This window comes from Macaca nemestrina, chromosome 3 (assembly GCF_043159975.1).
Source record: "Macaca nemestrina isolate mMacNem1 chromosome 3, mMacNem.hap1, whole genome shotgun sequence".
NCBI lineage: Eukaryota > Metazoa > Chordata > Mammalia > Primates > Cercopithecidae > Macaca > Macaca nemestrina.
Genome location: NC_092127.1, coordinates 186,921,372 through 186,938,481, shown reverse-complemented (window position 1 = coordinate 186,938,481; position 17,110 = coordinate 186,921,372). Strand labels below are relative to the sequence as shown.

The window sequence follows — 17,110 nt, the reverse complement described above, 5'->3', positions numbered from 1 at the left end:
TCTAGTTGAATGTCTGCACTGCATCTGGAACCGGGCACTGTAGAAAGATGATTTCACTCAAACCTCATAGCAGTTCTTGGTAGAAAGCATCTTTATCTCAATTTTAGGGCCATTGTAAAATATCACTAGTGCCAAAAGGGACATTCAACACCATAAATGAACCCTTTAATTTTGCAGATGGATTAGCTGAGGTTAGCCCCCTTGGGAGTCCCACCGAGCCTGTCTGATAATACATCTCTCCCCTTTGTCTCCACCACTCAAAGGTGGAGCGTTTGCATCATGGAGCTGTGGGGACTATGGTTTGGAAATGCAGTGTGCTCAGAGAGTAGGGAATCTGGAGGGATGAATGAGCAAAGCCTCATCCTAGAGGTCGTGTGGAGGTTTGCAAGAGTGAAGAATGCTTAGAACTGTGTCTCACAGAGGTAACATAGGAACACACAGCATTGATTTGAGAGAGAAGGAGTGGACTCTATAATATTTCAGGGAATAGGTAGTGATGGCCTGGACAGACTGTTTTTCTTGTTTCCCATGTGGCCACCGATGCCCTCTTCTCCTTACCTGGGCACATTCCTGGTACCTATGTAATGGAACTCACACTGACATAACTAGAACAGAATGCAACTGGAATTCTCAGACTGCCTACCCTGAACCTCTGGCTTCTAAAAGGGAGGCCTGGTGCCTAATACGGTGCCTGGAGCATGTGCACACCAACATGGTGCTGACTGGGTAAGAGTGAGTGAATGCATAAGTGAATGAATGCCACAGGTGCATGTAGAGGGAAGCATAGAAAAGAGGGCATCCCAAAGCGAGATGGGCCAAAGATACACTGCAGATCATGTCTGGGTCTATAGCTGACCTGTCCTATCCCGACAAGGCCAGATGGAGTGCCTAGCATGTAGTAGGAACCTATTCCATGTGTGTGCACAAGTGCCACTTAAATTCCCCTGGAATCGCTTGTACATTTTCAAGATTAGAGATTGGAGAGCCCCTCTCAATCCAGATGAAATTCACCCCGAGATGAAATCAGGCCAAGGCTCATTTTAAATAAGTGAATCCATGGGTTCATTCTTTCTAGAAGGCATTCCTGATTGGTTTCAAGAATTCTCCTCTTACCTATTTTATTTTTATAAGAAATATTTGGGGCATTCAATTCCCTAAAGGGGACCTGGGGAAAACGCTGGAAGTGTTTGGTGCCGCTCAGAACTCTCATCAAGCTCATGCCCCCAAGACCCTCCTGGCTGAGTGAGGCTCCCACCTCCTCAGAACCTGCCCTGCCAGGGCCTGTCTGGTCTCCTCCCTCCTCTGAGACACTGTGGCACTTCTTGCTCGAATCATGCATTTAGTAAATCTAGAAGATGACATTTAATTATTAGTTTATTATTTAAATCTCATATTGTAAAACTTTACTTGTGTTTTTTTCCTTTCCTCAATTTTACTTTAAGTTCTTTGAGGGCAGAAAACATGTCTGTATAAGCTATAGTCCTGTGCCTATAAGCTATAATGCTCCCAACGCATATTAAAAAATGAAAACAGGGCCGGGCACGGTGGCTCAAGCCTCTAATCCCAGCACTTTGGGAGGCCGAGACGGGTGGATCACGAGGTCAGGAGATCGAGACCATCCTGGCTAACATGGTGAAAACCCGTCTCTACTAAAAAATACAAAAAACTAGGCAGGCGAGGTGGCGGGCACCTGTAGTCCCAGCTACTCGGGAGGCTGAGGCAGGAGAATGGTGTGAACCAGGGAGGCGGAGCTTGCAGTGAGCTGAGATCCAGCCACTGCACTCCAGCCTGGGCGACAGAGCGAGACTCCGTCTCAAAAAAAAAAAAAAAGAAAACAAAAATATTTGACATTCTGATGGGTTGTGCAGCAGACAAGTAGAGTAGCAGGATGATTTGCCAGACCTGTTATAGCTCAGACATTCCTCTAGTGGGCAGAGCAGCTCCTGAAATCCCTTCATCCACTCTCTGAGCCTCCCCCACTTCCCCACTTGGTCTCTGTCTTCTTCCTCCTTTCTCTATCCTTCTTTCCCTATTAAAGTTTCTTTTTCACGTCTGTTTAAGTATCTAGTAAGTGCCAGGCATTATAGGAGGCTCTCGGTATACTACAGATCAACAGCGTCCTAGGGTTATCCATAACATAAGACCCTAGGGTTCTGCCTTGATTCTCCCTTCTTCCTCCTCCCCCGTCAGCCAATGTTTCTCGAGCATCTACTCCGTTGTTTATTTATTTATTTGTTTGTTAGTTTCTTTTGAGGTGGAGTCTCACTCTATCGCCCAGGTTGGAATGCAGTGATGTGATCTCAGCTCACTGTAACCCCTGCCTCCCAGGTTCAAGGGATTCTCCTGCCTCAGCCTCCCTGGTATCTTGGATTACAGGCACCCACTACCATGCCTGGCTAATTTTTGTATTTTTAGTAGAGATCAGGTTTCGCCATGTTGGCCAGGCTGGTCTGGAACTCCTGACCCCAAATGGTCTGCCCATCTTAGCCTCCCAAAGTGTTGGGATTACAGATGTGAGCCACAGCGCCCAGCCTGAGCCTCTACTATGTAGGAGACCTTTGGGGACAATTTCCAGAAAGCCAGTGGAGCACCACATTTTCTTCTCTGCATCCTCTGTGAAAGAACCTAGGACCTGTCCCAAAGCTCTCTGCTTGTGACACCTTTCAGGGCGGCACTCTGCCTTCTACATGGTGAGGTGGGCCACAGTGAGAAGTGTGACCCTTATGGCTCTCTCAGTGCTCCAGAGGCTCAGGGCAGGCGGGGCAGACCAGAGCAGCCAGGAGAGCGGGCAGCGGTTGTGGCCAGCAGGCTCCTGGGCTTTCCTGGCTGAAGGGGCCCAGTAGAGGGCCTCCTAGTTCACCGAATAGAAGAGGACTCCAGGCGGGGCGCAGCGGCTCATGCCTGTAATCCCAGCTCTTTGGGAGGCTGAGGTGGGTGGATCACTTGAGGCCAGGAGTGCGAGATCAGCCTGGCTAATATGGTGAAACCCCGTCTCTACCAAAAATACAAAACTTGCTGGGCGTGGTGGCGGGCGCCTGTAATCCCAGCTACTCAGGAGGCCGAGGCACAAGAATCACTTGAACCCGGGAGGTGGAGGTTGCAGTGAGCTGAGATAGCGCCACTGCACTCCAGCCTGGGTGATAGCATGAGACTCAGTCTCAAAAAACAAAAGAAAACACAACAAAAAACCCAGAAAAACAAAAAGAGGACTCCAGTCTCCAAAGGATGACGACTGGGCCTCACGGGCCCTGAGAAATTACGGCTGCCTGCACTTTGCCCCCCTGGATCTAACTATTGCTGCGGGTGCTAGTGGCAGAAAGGAAGAACTCCATAGCCGAGGAGGTGACGAATGGGAAGGGTCTGAATATGGATAGTGTGCTGACACTGTCCTAGCAGCGCTGCCAAGAGTAAAGGAAGGAAAGGAGACTAGTGCTTGGAAAGTGAAGACATGGATTAGAACCTTGGTGCCGCTGCTCACTAGAGAGAGGACTTGGCAAGCCCTTCAGCTCCCTGGTTGATCCTGTGTACCTCCTGTTCCCTAGGGCCTGCGTCTGTGTCTGCCATGGTGCATGGCACGGGCTTATGATCTGTTATGTATGTACTTTATAGTTCCACACCCATTCTTCTGCTTCCCACCAGATACTGAGCATGCTGGTGTCAGGGACTATGTCTCGTTCATCTTTGATTTTTCCAGTGCCCAACAAAGAGAACTTAAGGAGGTTAATGGAAGGAGTCAGACATTTCCCCAGTGGGGAAACAGCTCCTGCATCCACCATTTTTCCAATCTCCCCCCACCCTCTGCCTCCCATCTTCCTCCCTCCACCCCACTCACTGTCACTCAGTGAGTAGGGGCAGAGCGGAATTCAAGCCCAGGGGCCTCTCAGGCCACTTGGAAGCTTACACTCCTGGTAACCATGCTTCCATCCGAGGTTCTCTAACTTGAGCAAACACTGGCACCCCCAGGGAGGGCTTATTTCAATACGAGTGCCTGGGCTCCAACACTTGCCCTTCTGGTGCAGTAGGCCAGAGTCTGGGAATCAGCAATGCTAAGTTCCCAGATGATGCTGAAGCTGCTGGTCCCAGGCCCTCGCTCTAGGAACCGCAGCTACCAGGCCTCCCTGATGTAAATGTGGCTGTGCTTTCCAGAAGGGCTGGGCACATGCCCCTTCCTCATGGTGGGGAGACTTGACAGGAGCAGATTAGTGACTCATCAGAATAGAAATCTACATTCATATGTATATGCTGACATATACATATAAATAAGAATATACATATACATATATATACATATACATAAGAAAGTTTTGATCACTTAGAACCCAGAGCTGGGCACGGTGGGTGGCCCACACCTGTAATCTCAGCATTTTGGGAGGCCAAGGCAGGCAGATCACCTGAGGTTGGGAGTTCGAGACTAGCCTGACCAACTTGGAGAAACCCATCTCTACTAAAAATACAAAATTAGCTGGACGTGTTGGCACACGCCTGTAATCCCAGCTACTTGTGGGGCTGAGGCAGGAGAATCGTTTGAACCTGGGAGGTGGAGGTTGCGGTGAGCTGAGATTGTGCCATTGCATTCCAGCCTGGGCAACAAGAGTGAAACTATCTCAAAACCAAACCAAACCAAACCAAACCAAAAAAATCCCAGAAATGCCACTTGACTTGAAGCTAGACTCTGAATTCAAATCCAACTGGTACCCCTTTCTACTGGGACTGTGACAAAAACATATAACCTCCCTCAGACTATTTTTCCCTATCGTAAATGGGAATATGAATGCCTACTTCAGAGGATTTTGGTGCACATTGGATGCCAAGGTTCTGGCGCACATCGGGCGCTCAGTTATTGAGGGAGTTTGGATTTAATTGAGAAACATCAGTTGGTGTTTTTCTTTCACTATGGACATGAGGAAACAGTACAAAATAAAAGTGGGTATTGGGGATTTAGTGAGATGCTATAAAACACATTCATTTCAATATTGTAGACAGATCATGGATAATGAATGTGGATGTGATATGTATTTTTCTTGGAGATCCTCCCAGGCCGTATCATCCAAGTGGGGTCCAGCACTCAACTTGGTGTTTTGCTTTGTTTATTACCAGGAGATCAAGGCACTTTTGAACTTGGGGTGGTTGGGCTGTCGGGGCCTGCAGGAGAGTTAACTCCCACCCTCAACCTAGCATGAGGGCAGTGATGGGGAGCACCAGGGTTGTTGATATTAGTAATAATTACAGCTGCCATTTACCGTCTCACAACTAGCCACTGAGCCTCAAGGGAAGTTATTCACCCTCTCTGGGCTGTTACAGGAAACTAATAAGAGTGTAATTGTTGGGATCCAGGAAGGGTTACCTATTAGCTCTTAGAACAGCACCTAGCACACAGTGACCACTCAGTGACTATTAGCCCACATTATTTAATGAGAACCTACTCTATTCCCAGCACACCTCAGAGGTCATCCATTTATTCTGTGGACACAGGAAGGCTCAAGAGATTCAATAATGAACAACAGAGTCTACTTTTTCAAATACCATTTCTTTTTTTTTTTTTTTTCTTTTTGAGATGGAGTTTTACTCTTGTTGCCCAGGCTGGAGTGCAATGGCTTGATCTTGACTCACCGCAACCTCCGCCTACCGGGTTCAAGTGATTCTCCTGCCTCAGCCTCCCAAGTAGCTCAGATTACAGGCATGCACTACCACGCCCGGCTAATTTTGTATTTTTAGTAGAGATGGGGTTTCTTCATGTTGGTCAGTGGTCTCGAACTCCCAACCTCAGATGATCCGCCTGCCTTGGCCTCCCAGATTGCTGGGATTACAGGCATGAGCCACCACGCTCGGCTTCAGATATCACTTCTAAAACACAGGATGTGTCGGAATGGAAAAAGAGGCTTGTCTGAGGCCACACAGCTAATAAGTAGGTCAGCTGAGATTGAAATCCCTATCCAATGGACTCATTCTACACTGCAATGCTGCCCATAAGTAACTTCTTTCTTACCTTCTCATCAAATATTGATAATTATAATTTTTACCAAGGAAGATGGTAGATACAAATTTGTAGTTTTCAGACATTTTTAGTTGATTTATATATCTCAAATAGTAGTTTATATTCATATAATGCATTCATTATAAAATATGCAGTGGTATAGAGATTTGTATGTCTATAGATTTTTTAAATTTAGGTTTATAAATAGTTTAGAACAGGTTGCAAAAACATCATCTGTTGCTCTTTTTAATATATCTTGAGCATGCTATGACACATTTTGAAATAATTTGCTTCAGAAAAAAGCACTGCTCTTCTCTCTCTGTCTTTTTTCCTCCAAATGTAACTGTAAATATTACTTTGATGTATGTAATTGCTTCATCCCTCTCCATTTGAAGGAGGGCTTCTAAACCTTCCATCTCCCATCTCTTGCTATTGTCAAGAAATAAGGAAAATGGACTTAAAATGCATTATTCAAATGTATTTAATGTAAACATTGAAGAAGTCTGAGAACAGGCACAAATTTCCCTCTACTCAAAGTGGTTCTGCAAAACACCTCAAGTATTCTATCATCTTACCAGCATTCATTTACTCTGCTTAGGAGAACTATTTATTCCAGAACGTTTTAGAATTTCAAGACTGCTTATAGTGTCTGGCACATAGTAGGGAATGAAGGATGTTTGTTGGATGGACTTGAATTGGGATATGAGGATTGATATAACTTGTAAGGACCCTTGGGTACCTCTAGGAACAGAAGCCACCCACAGGAATGCTTGGCCAGGGAGTCCCACCTGAGCATCAGAGAGACAGTTCTGCACATGAGGATGTGGCCCAGGTTTAGTCTGCTGGGCAGGGCTGGGCGGTGCACAGCTGGATTTGACTTTAGGTCTTGTCTCTTGTCAGTCATTCAATCAAGTTAGCACTCCATTCTGAGATTTTTGACTAGTCTGTGAGCTCCTTGAGGGAGACACTTTGTCTTTGGTCTCTGCATTTTCAGTAGCCTGTGCAAGTTTTGATGCCATCACTGCTCAGCAAACGTTATTCTCAATCGAAGGACAAAGGAAATAGCAATGTAAGCACTTGGCTGTCTCTTGTCTGCTTGCTGTGAGACTCCAAGGTAAACTTGTGGCCGGATCCATGATCCATCATTCAAATCATTCACTGGCAGAGGAAGAGAAGCCTCCCCATCACTGGCTCTCTCTGGGCTTGTTTGGAGACCTGGGAGGGGTGGGTGGAAGGAGGCCTGGCCTGCAGAGCTGCGGAGGTGGGGGCTTCTCAGCCTCGCTGTGTATCACACACCTTCTGGCTGCTCAACCCCAGCCAAGCCCCTTCTCCTGTACCTTGGTCTCTGTCTGACCTCTAAGTCACTACAGGTCTTTCCATCACATTGACAATTTCCGTGTGTGTGATGGTCAGCTTATTTGTTACAGAATTAACATTTTCACTCCTCTGTTAATAAACAAGGAAATATTCTGACCTGTTTTTTGGCAGACTGAAGTTCTGGAATTTCAAATCATTGGTTCCTTCTTTAGTTGTCCTTCTATTGCCCCTGGGACGAAAGAAAATAAATTATAGCTGGGAAATAGCAAGAAGCTAGGGGAAAATTAATTAAGTGCATTCATTCATAGAAACAACCACCCAGTCAGATTTAAGTAATTATGTCTCACACATAATTCTGAATCTCTCTTTGCATTACCGCTAGGGTTAAAGAAAATCTGTGTTTAAAGTAATCCAATTACTTAATTTTTAAATGTAAGAGCTTTATTTTACAGGAAACAGTAGTGTGGGGCAGAAGAAGTGCCCAGTCAAGACAAGCATGTGGGCTGCCTCTCCCTCATCAGCAGGGTGACCTTGGTACCGTCCTCAAGCTCTGCCAGTATCTGTCTCCTCTGTAAAATGAAGAATATCGTACTTTTGCCACATGGTTGATGAGAGGCTGTTAAGAAATTTGAGGGACAGCAACCATAAACCAGGCAATGTCTCAGATGCTTTCCTATGTTTGTTGAATTTCATAAAAATCTAGTAAACATTATCCAACGTGGGAAGACAGACTATTTAGCAATAGCAACTCTGATTCAAGTAATATTTATTGAGCTCCCATATCATTTAGGCAGTTTGCTAAGGCATTTTCTGTGAAGAGATTAACTTATTTTTCATTGAGTTAATTTGCTAACATTCATTAAATACATTCAGTGTCATAAAGCATCATTGTTATACATTCCTAGTTCATTTAATCAGCCAAGTTTCCTACACTTTCCTTTCTTTTGCAGGCATTTCGTGAGCTCTATCAAACACTAACTGGTGATTTTTTTCCTCCACAAATGCTCCTGACAATGGCCTCCTTAGCTCAGCTACCCTGTTTGTCCTCCCAGTTCCACTTGGAGCAAATTTGCCTCTTCCTGATCCTTGGACTTTCTCTGCTCCCTCCCACGGGGCCCTTTCAGGTACCGTTCCCCCTTTCTCAGATGCCCTTGTCTTCCTTCTTATTAATGGCAACTCTTACTTCCGAACTCAGCTCAAGTGCTACCTCCTCAGAGAATCCTCTTTGACCTCTCAGACTCGCTCCTTCACAGCACTTGCCTGAGTTTTAATTTTACTTCTGTTTTAACAGGTAACGTGTGTTCACATCTGACTGTTCAACTTCCATCTCCACTAAAGCAGAGATTTGCAGGACTTAGCGTCCCCAGGGCCTGGGTCAGTGCCTGGTCCACCGAGCAGCTGAGTGGACACTCATACAGGGACACACAAAACTAAAGAAGTCCAGGAAATACTTCAGGATGACTTCAGGCTCTCTCTTCATCTTGGACTTTGCCTGTAGCCCATAGAATAGAACGTAATACATTTAAAAATCTGTGAGTTGTTTGGGTATATTTTGTTACTGTGTATACTGACCATCTAGAAAGATGATGGCTTATTTCATTATCATTAATTTCATTTTTCCATTTTTTATTTTAAAATTTCATTATTATACTATTTCACATATTTCATTATTCATTTTTTTCTATCTAAATACAGCTGAATTCGCAAATTTCCATCTGCACTCTGACTTCTCTACTAAGTTCCAGGCATGAACACTGAAATATTTTCTGGATCTTTCTAATTGGTTATTCTCCAGCAGGCACAGGACTTTTTCCTAGTGAGAGAATCCATTGCTCACATGGTTTCCAAACCAGTAGCCTGGGTGCTAAGCTTGAGTCTTCCCACCCCTCCCCCTCTATCATTGCTATCATCCTAATCTGTCACCAGATCCTAACAGTCAGAGTCCCCAAATGCCTCCTGACTCTATCTCTTCTTTGTCACTTTCTTGAGCTATTTAATATATTCAGCCTTACTTCTGCTTTCAGTATCTCTAGGCTGACTTCCAGCATCTACCCCAACTTCTTTCCTGGCCTCCGGGGTTCCAATCCATACACCAAACTGCAGCAAGAACAACCTTTGTAATTATTAATAGCAGAATATTATCAAGTCACCTCCTTGAGAATCCTCATCAGTTCTCTATTCCTGAAAGAGAAAACCCAAACTCTTAACCACGGTAGCTAAGTTTCCTGCCCCAGTGGCCTGGAATCCCATTTCTGTTGCTTCTTTATTTCCTGCTACCGTCTCTCTCTGCCAGGTCATCCCACACTGTGGCCTCTGGGCCAGACCTTTTTTTTCCTTAATGCTCCCATATCATTGATCTAATTATTCTTTTTGCCTCCTCTGGGCCTGGAAAAATGCTTTTCATTCTTCAAGGTCAAGTTCAAATATTACTTCCCTATGAATTCTTCCTTGCTGCTTCCACTTTGAGTCCCTCTGGTACATTTGCATACCTCTCTATTGCCATTCATTTCGTTTGTTCATGAGTCCAATCATTCATTTACTCAACAAATAGTTATTGGGTTTATTCCTTATCAGGCAATGCACTAGGCAATAGGGTATAGTAATTAAAGAATAGATGAAGACTGCTTCCTGGAGCTTTTAGTGTATTTAGGGAGCCAAGCCATAAGCAAGTAAACAATCAAATATTGTTAAATGCCCTGTACATGCATTCATTATACATGTACCTGTCCGTGTCCCCTTGCACTGGAGCCTTGCAAGGGTAGGTTGTAGCCTGGGCATCTTTTTCTCTCCTAGAACACTGGATAACTGACCCTGCATGCTTGCAGGAATGTTTGTAAGATAATGAATAGATACCTAGATACAAATACATAAATGGCCTGCGAGTCTGGGCTTATACACAATAGCAAGCCATGTCGTTAATTGGATAGAGTCCTTTGACTCTCTCTGATACCAGAGGAATTCTGACCTATCCCTGCAATGAGAAGAGCCCTCAGTTTCATCGTGTCTCTAGGTTATGGGCACTATTTCTGTGCTCTGACAGCCCATATAACAGTTGCCTAAATGGCTTTAACCAGGCCAATTTTAGGAGTATGGGATAGAGTGTGAGAATTTCTCAACTTCTTCCCAGGTGCCTCAAGAACCCAGAAGACTGGGAACTACCTCTGACCTTTCTAGATAATCAGCTTTGGCCTTTTTAACTTTAAGAAGAGAGCTGAACTCAAACTCTCTTTTTATTTCATGTTTGCATCAAGCCTGAGTAGCAAATAGGCAGGCATTCTTCTCAGCTCCATGCTACAGATGAGGAAACGGGGCCCTAGAGTGGAGGAGATTTAGTTCCAGGTGGCCAGGCTAGTTGGGAGTAGAACCAGGGCTATGCATCAGTTCGCCCGTCTCCTGGAGAGTGTGTGTCAGCTATGTTGCAAAGGAAGTCAGAGCAGGCCCAGCTGGAAGCAACTAAGGGACACATGAGAGAGAAGGAAAGAAGGTGGGGAGAATGGGGAATGGGGAGCAGGAGCTGTTCTTCCTACAGTGGATTATTGAAGGAAAATATTAACAAGGCTGGAAAATAAAGAGCCATCTACCTAGACAGTAAGTGGTTAAAGCCTGTTTGTAAACTGCTTACAAAGAGCAACAAGCATTACCAGGTCTCCCTGCCCTAAATCTGAATCCTAAGTGTTGAGATTTTAGATATACTTTTAAAAAATATAGAATGGTGAAAGATTTATAAACTCTCAACATATCAGAATGTAATAACAGAAAATGTTATTAAAGAATGTTACGCATAATAGGGCAAAATTGTTTGTTTTGCATTGAATTGAGATCGGACCCTGAAAGGAGATGCTCAAGGTTCCCAAGTTGGCTATCGCACCTGGGGAGGACAGTACCATTTACTAGTCTCCTAAGTAGACGCACATCATTTTACAAGGCCTCAAACATTTGGGGCCAGCTGCATTTCCGGTCCACTCAGCCCATCCCACCCACCTAGTGAAATGAATCACATAAAGCTTTTTAAACTGCTGCTCGATTTGCTTGTCACGGACTCTGGTCAAGCGTCCTCCGGGGAAACAACACAGGCTAATTGATTGCACCAGGAGCTCAGCACATCCTGGAAAAGCCGGAAGTGCCATAGGCTTGTGGGGAAACTGAGGCACAGAACATCAGTGGGCCAACCAAATAATTGTTCTTGCAATCACTTCATCTTCTGCCGAAACAGAGCACATCACCCTACGCACTCCAGTCTCTCTGCTTTAGCCCCCTTCCAGCACCTTCAGGTCCAATACTTGGCAGTGATCTTTGATTTCCTTTTCCCTTTCTGCATCTCCCTCCTGCATGACCGGTCAATGACACCCATCTAGTCCTCCCTCACATTTTCCTTGCCTTTTCCCTATCTTATTTCCCCTCTGAAACTGCCCTTTGCAGACCCTCATTACTTTTCATGTAGACCTAATAGAAGCCAATTCAGTGTAGTTGAAATGATATGTGGGTTTAACAATGTGTACCAAGGTGTATGTCTACCCAAAAACTGTACATGTGACCTTATTTGGGAAAAACGTCTTTAACAATGTAACTAAGCTAAGGATATTGAGATCAGATGATCTTGGGTTAAAGTGGGCTCTAAATACAATGCAAGGTGTTCTTCTATGAGGAGGCTGCGGAAAAGACCCATGTGAAGATGGCGGAGATTGGAGTGATGCTGCTACAAATCAAGGAACACCTGGAGCCACTAAAAGCTGGAAGAGGCAGGAAAGAACTCTCCCCTAGAGGCATGGGAGGGAGCACGGCCCTAGCTAAACGTTGATTTCAGACTTCCGGGCTCCAGAACGGTGAGAGTAAATCTCTGTTGTATTCAGTCAGTACGTATGTTTGTGGCAATTTGTTATGGCAGCCGCAGGAAAAGACATGCACTGAACATCTCATCTGTCCCAAGAGACGAAGAAATGAATCAGACTCACATCCAAACACGAGCAATGCTATAGGCACAATGATAAAAAATGTACCTATGGTCTAGAAGAAAAAGGAGGGAGAAGCTGGTCAAATACTTAAGTGATGGTATAGTCAAGGAAGGCTTTCACTAGGTGGTGACAACCAGTGAGGGGTTGAATTGCCAGATGGATGACACGGCGAGTTGACGGTGGAGAGTAAGTACAGGAAGGCTACTCCAAGAGTTAAAGACATCTTCTCCATCCCATCTTGGTCATTCCCCTCTAATTTCTCACCTTTACAGTGAGATACTCCCAGCTACACCCAATATGGCAGGTGCAGTCTGACCAGCACAGAAAGGACTGCCATTCTTCTGTTGTAAAACTACACTTCTCTCAATGGACTTTTAACTTCAGTTCTGATTTTTCCAGAAGCTTCTCATTCTAGACACTCAGAGTGAGCTTGCAGGCTGCTGAGAAATCACTAAAATTGCTCTTAAGTCACAATTCTCTTTCAAGGTTTTATACAGTTTGATTTTTGGCACAAACATCATGAATAATAGTAATAAGGTACAACACTATCGTTATAATGAAAATCAGAACTGCAAGAAATTTATATATAAGATTTTCACCTAACTGGTCATTGTTTGCTTTTCACAAGATATTAATCCATTTAATCCTCCTAACAATCCTATGAGTCCAGTCCTATTCTATCACCATCCTGCTGAATTTTTTTTGCCTCATGTTCAGCACATGTTCCATCTCCTCAGGAACTGCCACAGGTTGGGCTCCTGAGGAAGCAGACTCTGAGACAGAGGTGACCATGCAGAAAGTGTTTTAGGGCATGCTCCTGGGACCAACCCCTGTGGAGGGAAGAGAAAGAGGCAGGACTGGGCAGAGGGAAAAGTGGGCTGTGATGCAGTTGCAACAGAGGCCTCAGCGGCCCCCATGGGGAATGAGGACTCTTCTGAGCATCCCACATTGGGGTGGGAAGGCCAGGTCTATGCACCCCTGGGTGGCCCAGTCAGTGGGTGTGGGCTGCTCCAGGTGAGGCAACCCTGCTCAGCCAAGGCAATTCCCAAAAAAGGTTGAGAGGGAGACCTGGATGGAGACTGACAGAGTGTAGTACAAGATCATCTTGGATTCTGACTCTTTTATTTAGTGAGTTTGAGGACCCAAAGAAGCCAAGATGGGCTTTGGTTATATTTTTCAGTAGAAGAGAATGAGAAGGAGCAGAAAGAAGGAGAACGGATGAGCTGAAGGCAGGAGTTATCCTGAGGGCAAGTGTCCTCTGGGAGCGAGTAGATTGGATATGAATGCAGCTTTGCCAACTGAACAAGCTATTCAGTGAGTCTGATTCCCATTTTACACATGGGGAAGAGCAGGGGTGTAGCACCTTCCTTATATATTGATTGCATGTTCATGATTATATTTATTCTCTAGGGCCCAATTCTTACCCCAAATGACTAAAGGATATCATAGTTGAACAACCAGTAGCATCAAGAAGGGCAGTTGGTAATTGAAATATTTCAGCCAGGTCAGAAATGTGGCTTACTCGATTACAGAGAGGCAAAGCTGCAGTTCTAGAACTGTAGCCAAGTGATCGATGTCCATTTTGTTCATTCCATTTGGTCCCTAAGCTGTAAGGGTGCTAGGTGTAAACCTCCTTCAAGTTGCATGTTCCTGCACATGCTTCTTCTAAGCCGAGGAGATTTTTAGCACTCTCCTTGAGCAACTAAGTGAAGGTTCTGGGGTCGTGATGCACCACGGCCTACATGCCAGTCAACATCCATATGCTTGATCTGCCCATCCTTGAAAAACCAAAGAGCACAAAAAGCCTTCTTGTTAAGCTGTAACAAGTTTACAGCTTTTTTTTAAGTTTAAATATATGTGTATGGGGTCTATTCTTTCAAGTTCATGAAGCCCCACCATTCATTCCCTATTATCTCACATTTTTATATTAGGAGACTGCCCCCTGAAAATTTGAGCTTGTAACACTTCACATAGAAACTTGAGAGGGAAGTCCAATAATGAATTTCTGGCAACGAGATGATTTAATCACTACTCCCCACCTATTCACTGCCTTTGCAGTTTCATGGTGTGATGGTTAATTTTGTGAGTCAACTTGGCTAGGCTATGGAGCCCAGTTGTTTGTTCAAACACCAGTGTAGACGTTGCTGTGAAGCTATTTCTTAGATATGATTAACATTTAAATCAGTAGATTCTGACTAAAGCAGATGATGCTTCATAATGTGGGTGGGCCTCCTCCAATCAGCTGAAGGCCTTAATAGCGAAGACTAGGGTTTCCTGAACAAGAAGAAATTATGCCTCGAGACTGTACCATACAAAGCCTGCCTGAGTTTCCAGCCTATTGCCCTGTGGAATTTAGTTTTAAGACTATAACATCAACTCTTACCTGAATCTCCCACCTGCCAGCCTGACCTACAGGTTTCTCCCAAAATCTTGTGAGACAATCCCTTAAAATAAATCTCCCTTGCTTTCTCTCTCTCTCTCTCTCTGGATACATATGTATATACAGTGACACATCTCTTAATGATGGGAATGCGTTCTGGGAAGCGTGTCCTTGGGTGAACATCATAGAGTGTACTTACACAAACTGAGATGGTGGAACTACTGCACAGCTGGGTGATATGGTATAGCCTATTGCTGCTAGGCTACAAACCTAAAGAGCATGTTACTGTAATGAATACTGTAAACAATTATAACACAATGGTACATGTGTTACAAGTACAAAGATATCTAAAAATAGACAGGTACAGTAAAAATAAGTTAAAAAAGATTAAAAACTGGCACACCTGGGTGGGGCACAGTGGCTCACACCTGTAATCCCAGCACTTTGGGAGGCCAATGTAGGTAGATCATAAAGTCAGGAGATCGAGACCATCCTGCCCAACATGGTAAAACTCGGTCTCTACTAAAAATACAAAAATTAGCTGAGTGTGGTGGTGCACACCTGTAGTCCCAGCTACTCGGGAGGCTGAGGCAGGAGAATTGCTTGAACCCCGGAGGTGGAGGTTGCGGTGAGCTGAGATCGTGCCACTGCACTCTAGCCTGGGGACACAGCAAGACTCCGTCTCAAAAAAAAAAAAAGAAAAGAAAAGAAAATGGCATACCTGTATAAGGCACTTACCTTGGATGAATGAAGCTTGCAGGACTGGAATTTGCTCTGAGTGAGTCAGTGAGTGAGTGGTGGGTGAATGTGAAGGCCTAGGACATGACTGTACACTACTGTATGTTTGGAGACTCTGTATGTTTATTTTAGAAATTTTTTTCTTTAAACTTAGCTTACTGTAACTGTTTTACTTGATTAATGTTTCAATTTAAAAAATGTTGACTCTTGAAATAACACTTAAAAACACATGGTATAGCTGTACGAAGATACTTGTTATATACTTATTCTGTAAACATTTAATTTTAAACTTTCAAAATTTGTATTACTTTTTAAACATTTTTGTTAAAAAATTAAGACAGAAACACACACATTAGCCTAGGCCTGCATAGGGTCAGGGTCAACGGGATCACTGCCTGCCACCCCAACACCTTGTCCCACTGGAAGGTCTTCAGGGGTAATGACATGTATGGAACTGTCATCTCCTGTGATAACAATGCCTTCTTCTGGAATCCCTCCTCAAGAACCTGCCAGAGGCTGTTTTGCAGTTAATTAAAAAAAATAAATAAAAGGAGCACACTCTAAAATAACAATAACAAGTATAGTCTAGTAAATACATAAACCGGTAACGTAGCCATTTATGATTACTAAGTATTGTGTACCTTACGTAATTGTATGTGCTATGCTTTTATATGCTGGCAGCACAGTTTTTTTTACACCAGCATCATCACAAACACGTGAGTAATGTGTGGCATTACAATGTTACAGCAGCTGCAGCATTACTAGGTGATAGGAAGTTTGCAGCTCCATTATCATCTTATGGGGTCACTATCATATAGGAGGCCCTTCAGTTACCTAAATGTTATATGGTGCATGACTACACACACACACACACACACACACACACACACACACACACAGAGTTGATTCTGCTTTTCTATAGAGCTCTGACTAATACACATCATAAAGATGTAGTCATTGTATCTGCCTCTTGACAGATACAGCAGAAAAAAAATGTTTTTAACAGGTAGTAAGCATCTAGGTTGTTGCAGGTACTGCCCTGGGTGAGTTGATTTAATCATCACAATCTCTTAAATTAGATACATATGTTGTCCTCATGTTAACAGATGAGAAAACCATGGCTCAGGGCTCTAGCCATTTGGGTCCTATAGTTGGACATATCTTGGTTTAAAACCTGTCACTTCAATGAACAGATTCTGTTGATGACTGGTAGTCCATTCTAGGCCACACTGGGTGTCTGAGGAATGGGGGAAAAGGTGCACCCATAAGAGTTTCTTTGCTGATGGATCTCACAGGAGTTGAGCAAGGCTTTCAGCTGGTTTCTGGTAAGAACAAGGACAGGTGGGAAGGTCCTAATAGGTTGCCGTTGCCCCACCGTGGCATGCTCTCTTTTCCCCTATCTGAGTCATACTGGAGTTTGAGCTGCCAATGAAGACACAGTGGGTCTTGTTATCTATCATTTGGCCACAGTACAATCTCTCTCCTGATCTGGGTTGTTGCAATGAACCCATGCCTCGCTATCTTGCAGGAAGCTTCATTTGCTGGGAAGCAGACACTGATGATAAGGCATGATTGCGAACCCTGCTCAGAGACTGGAATCCTATAAAGTACTGTATCTCCTTGTGCCACTGCACGCCAGGAAACACAACCCACCAAATTTGGAGGCTGTTTTTGTCCTGCCTAGCAATATGTCTGTAGCACAAAGTTAGGAAAATGCCTCAAATGTAAGACAAGCTTCTATTCTGAAGC

General features: G+C 44.3%; 1 protein-coding gene across 4 annotated transcripts in view; it reads right to left on the bottom strand.

The window, feature by feature from the left end:
* The window catches only part of LOC105487952 (cytokine dependent hematopoietic cell linker), a 246,312-nt gene that overhangs the window by 102,262 nt on the left and 126,940 nt on the right, over positions 1–17,110 (bottom strand). For all 4 annotated transcript variants that reach the window (XM_071093866.1, XM_011751612.2, XM_071093865.1 and 1 more), the window contains exon 3: positions 7,449–7,520. In XM_071093866.1, the coding sequence (XP_070949967.1) occupies positions 7,449–7,520 (72 nt within the window). The remainder of the gene's footprint in view (positions 1–7,448; positions 7,521–17,110) is intronic.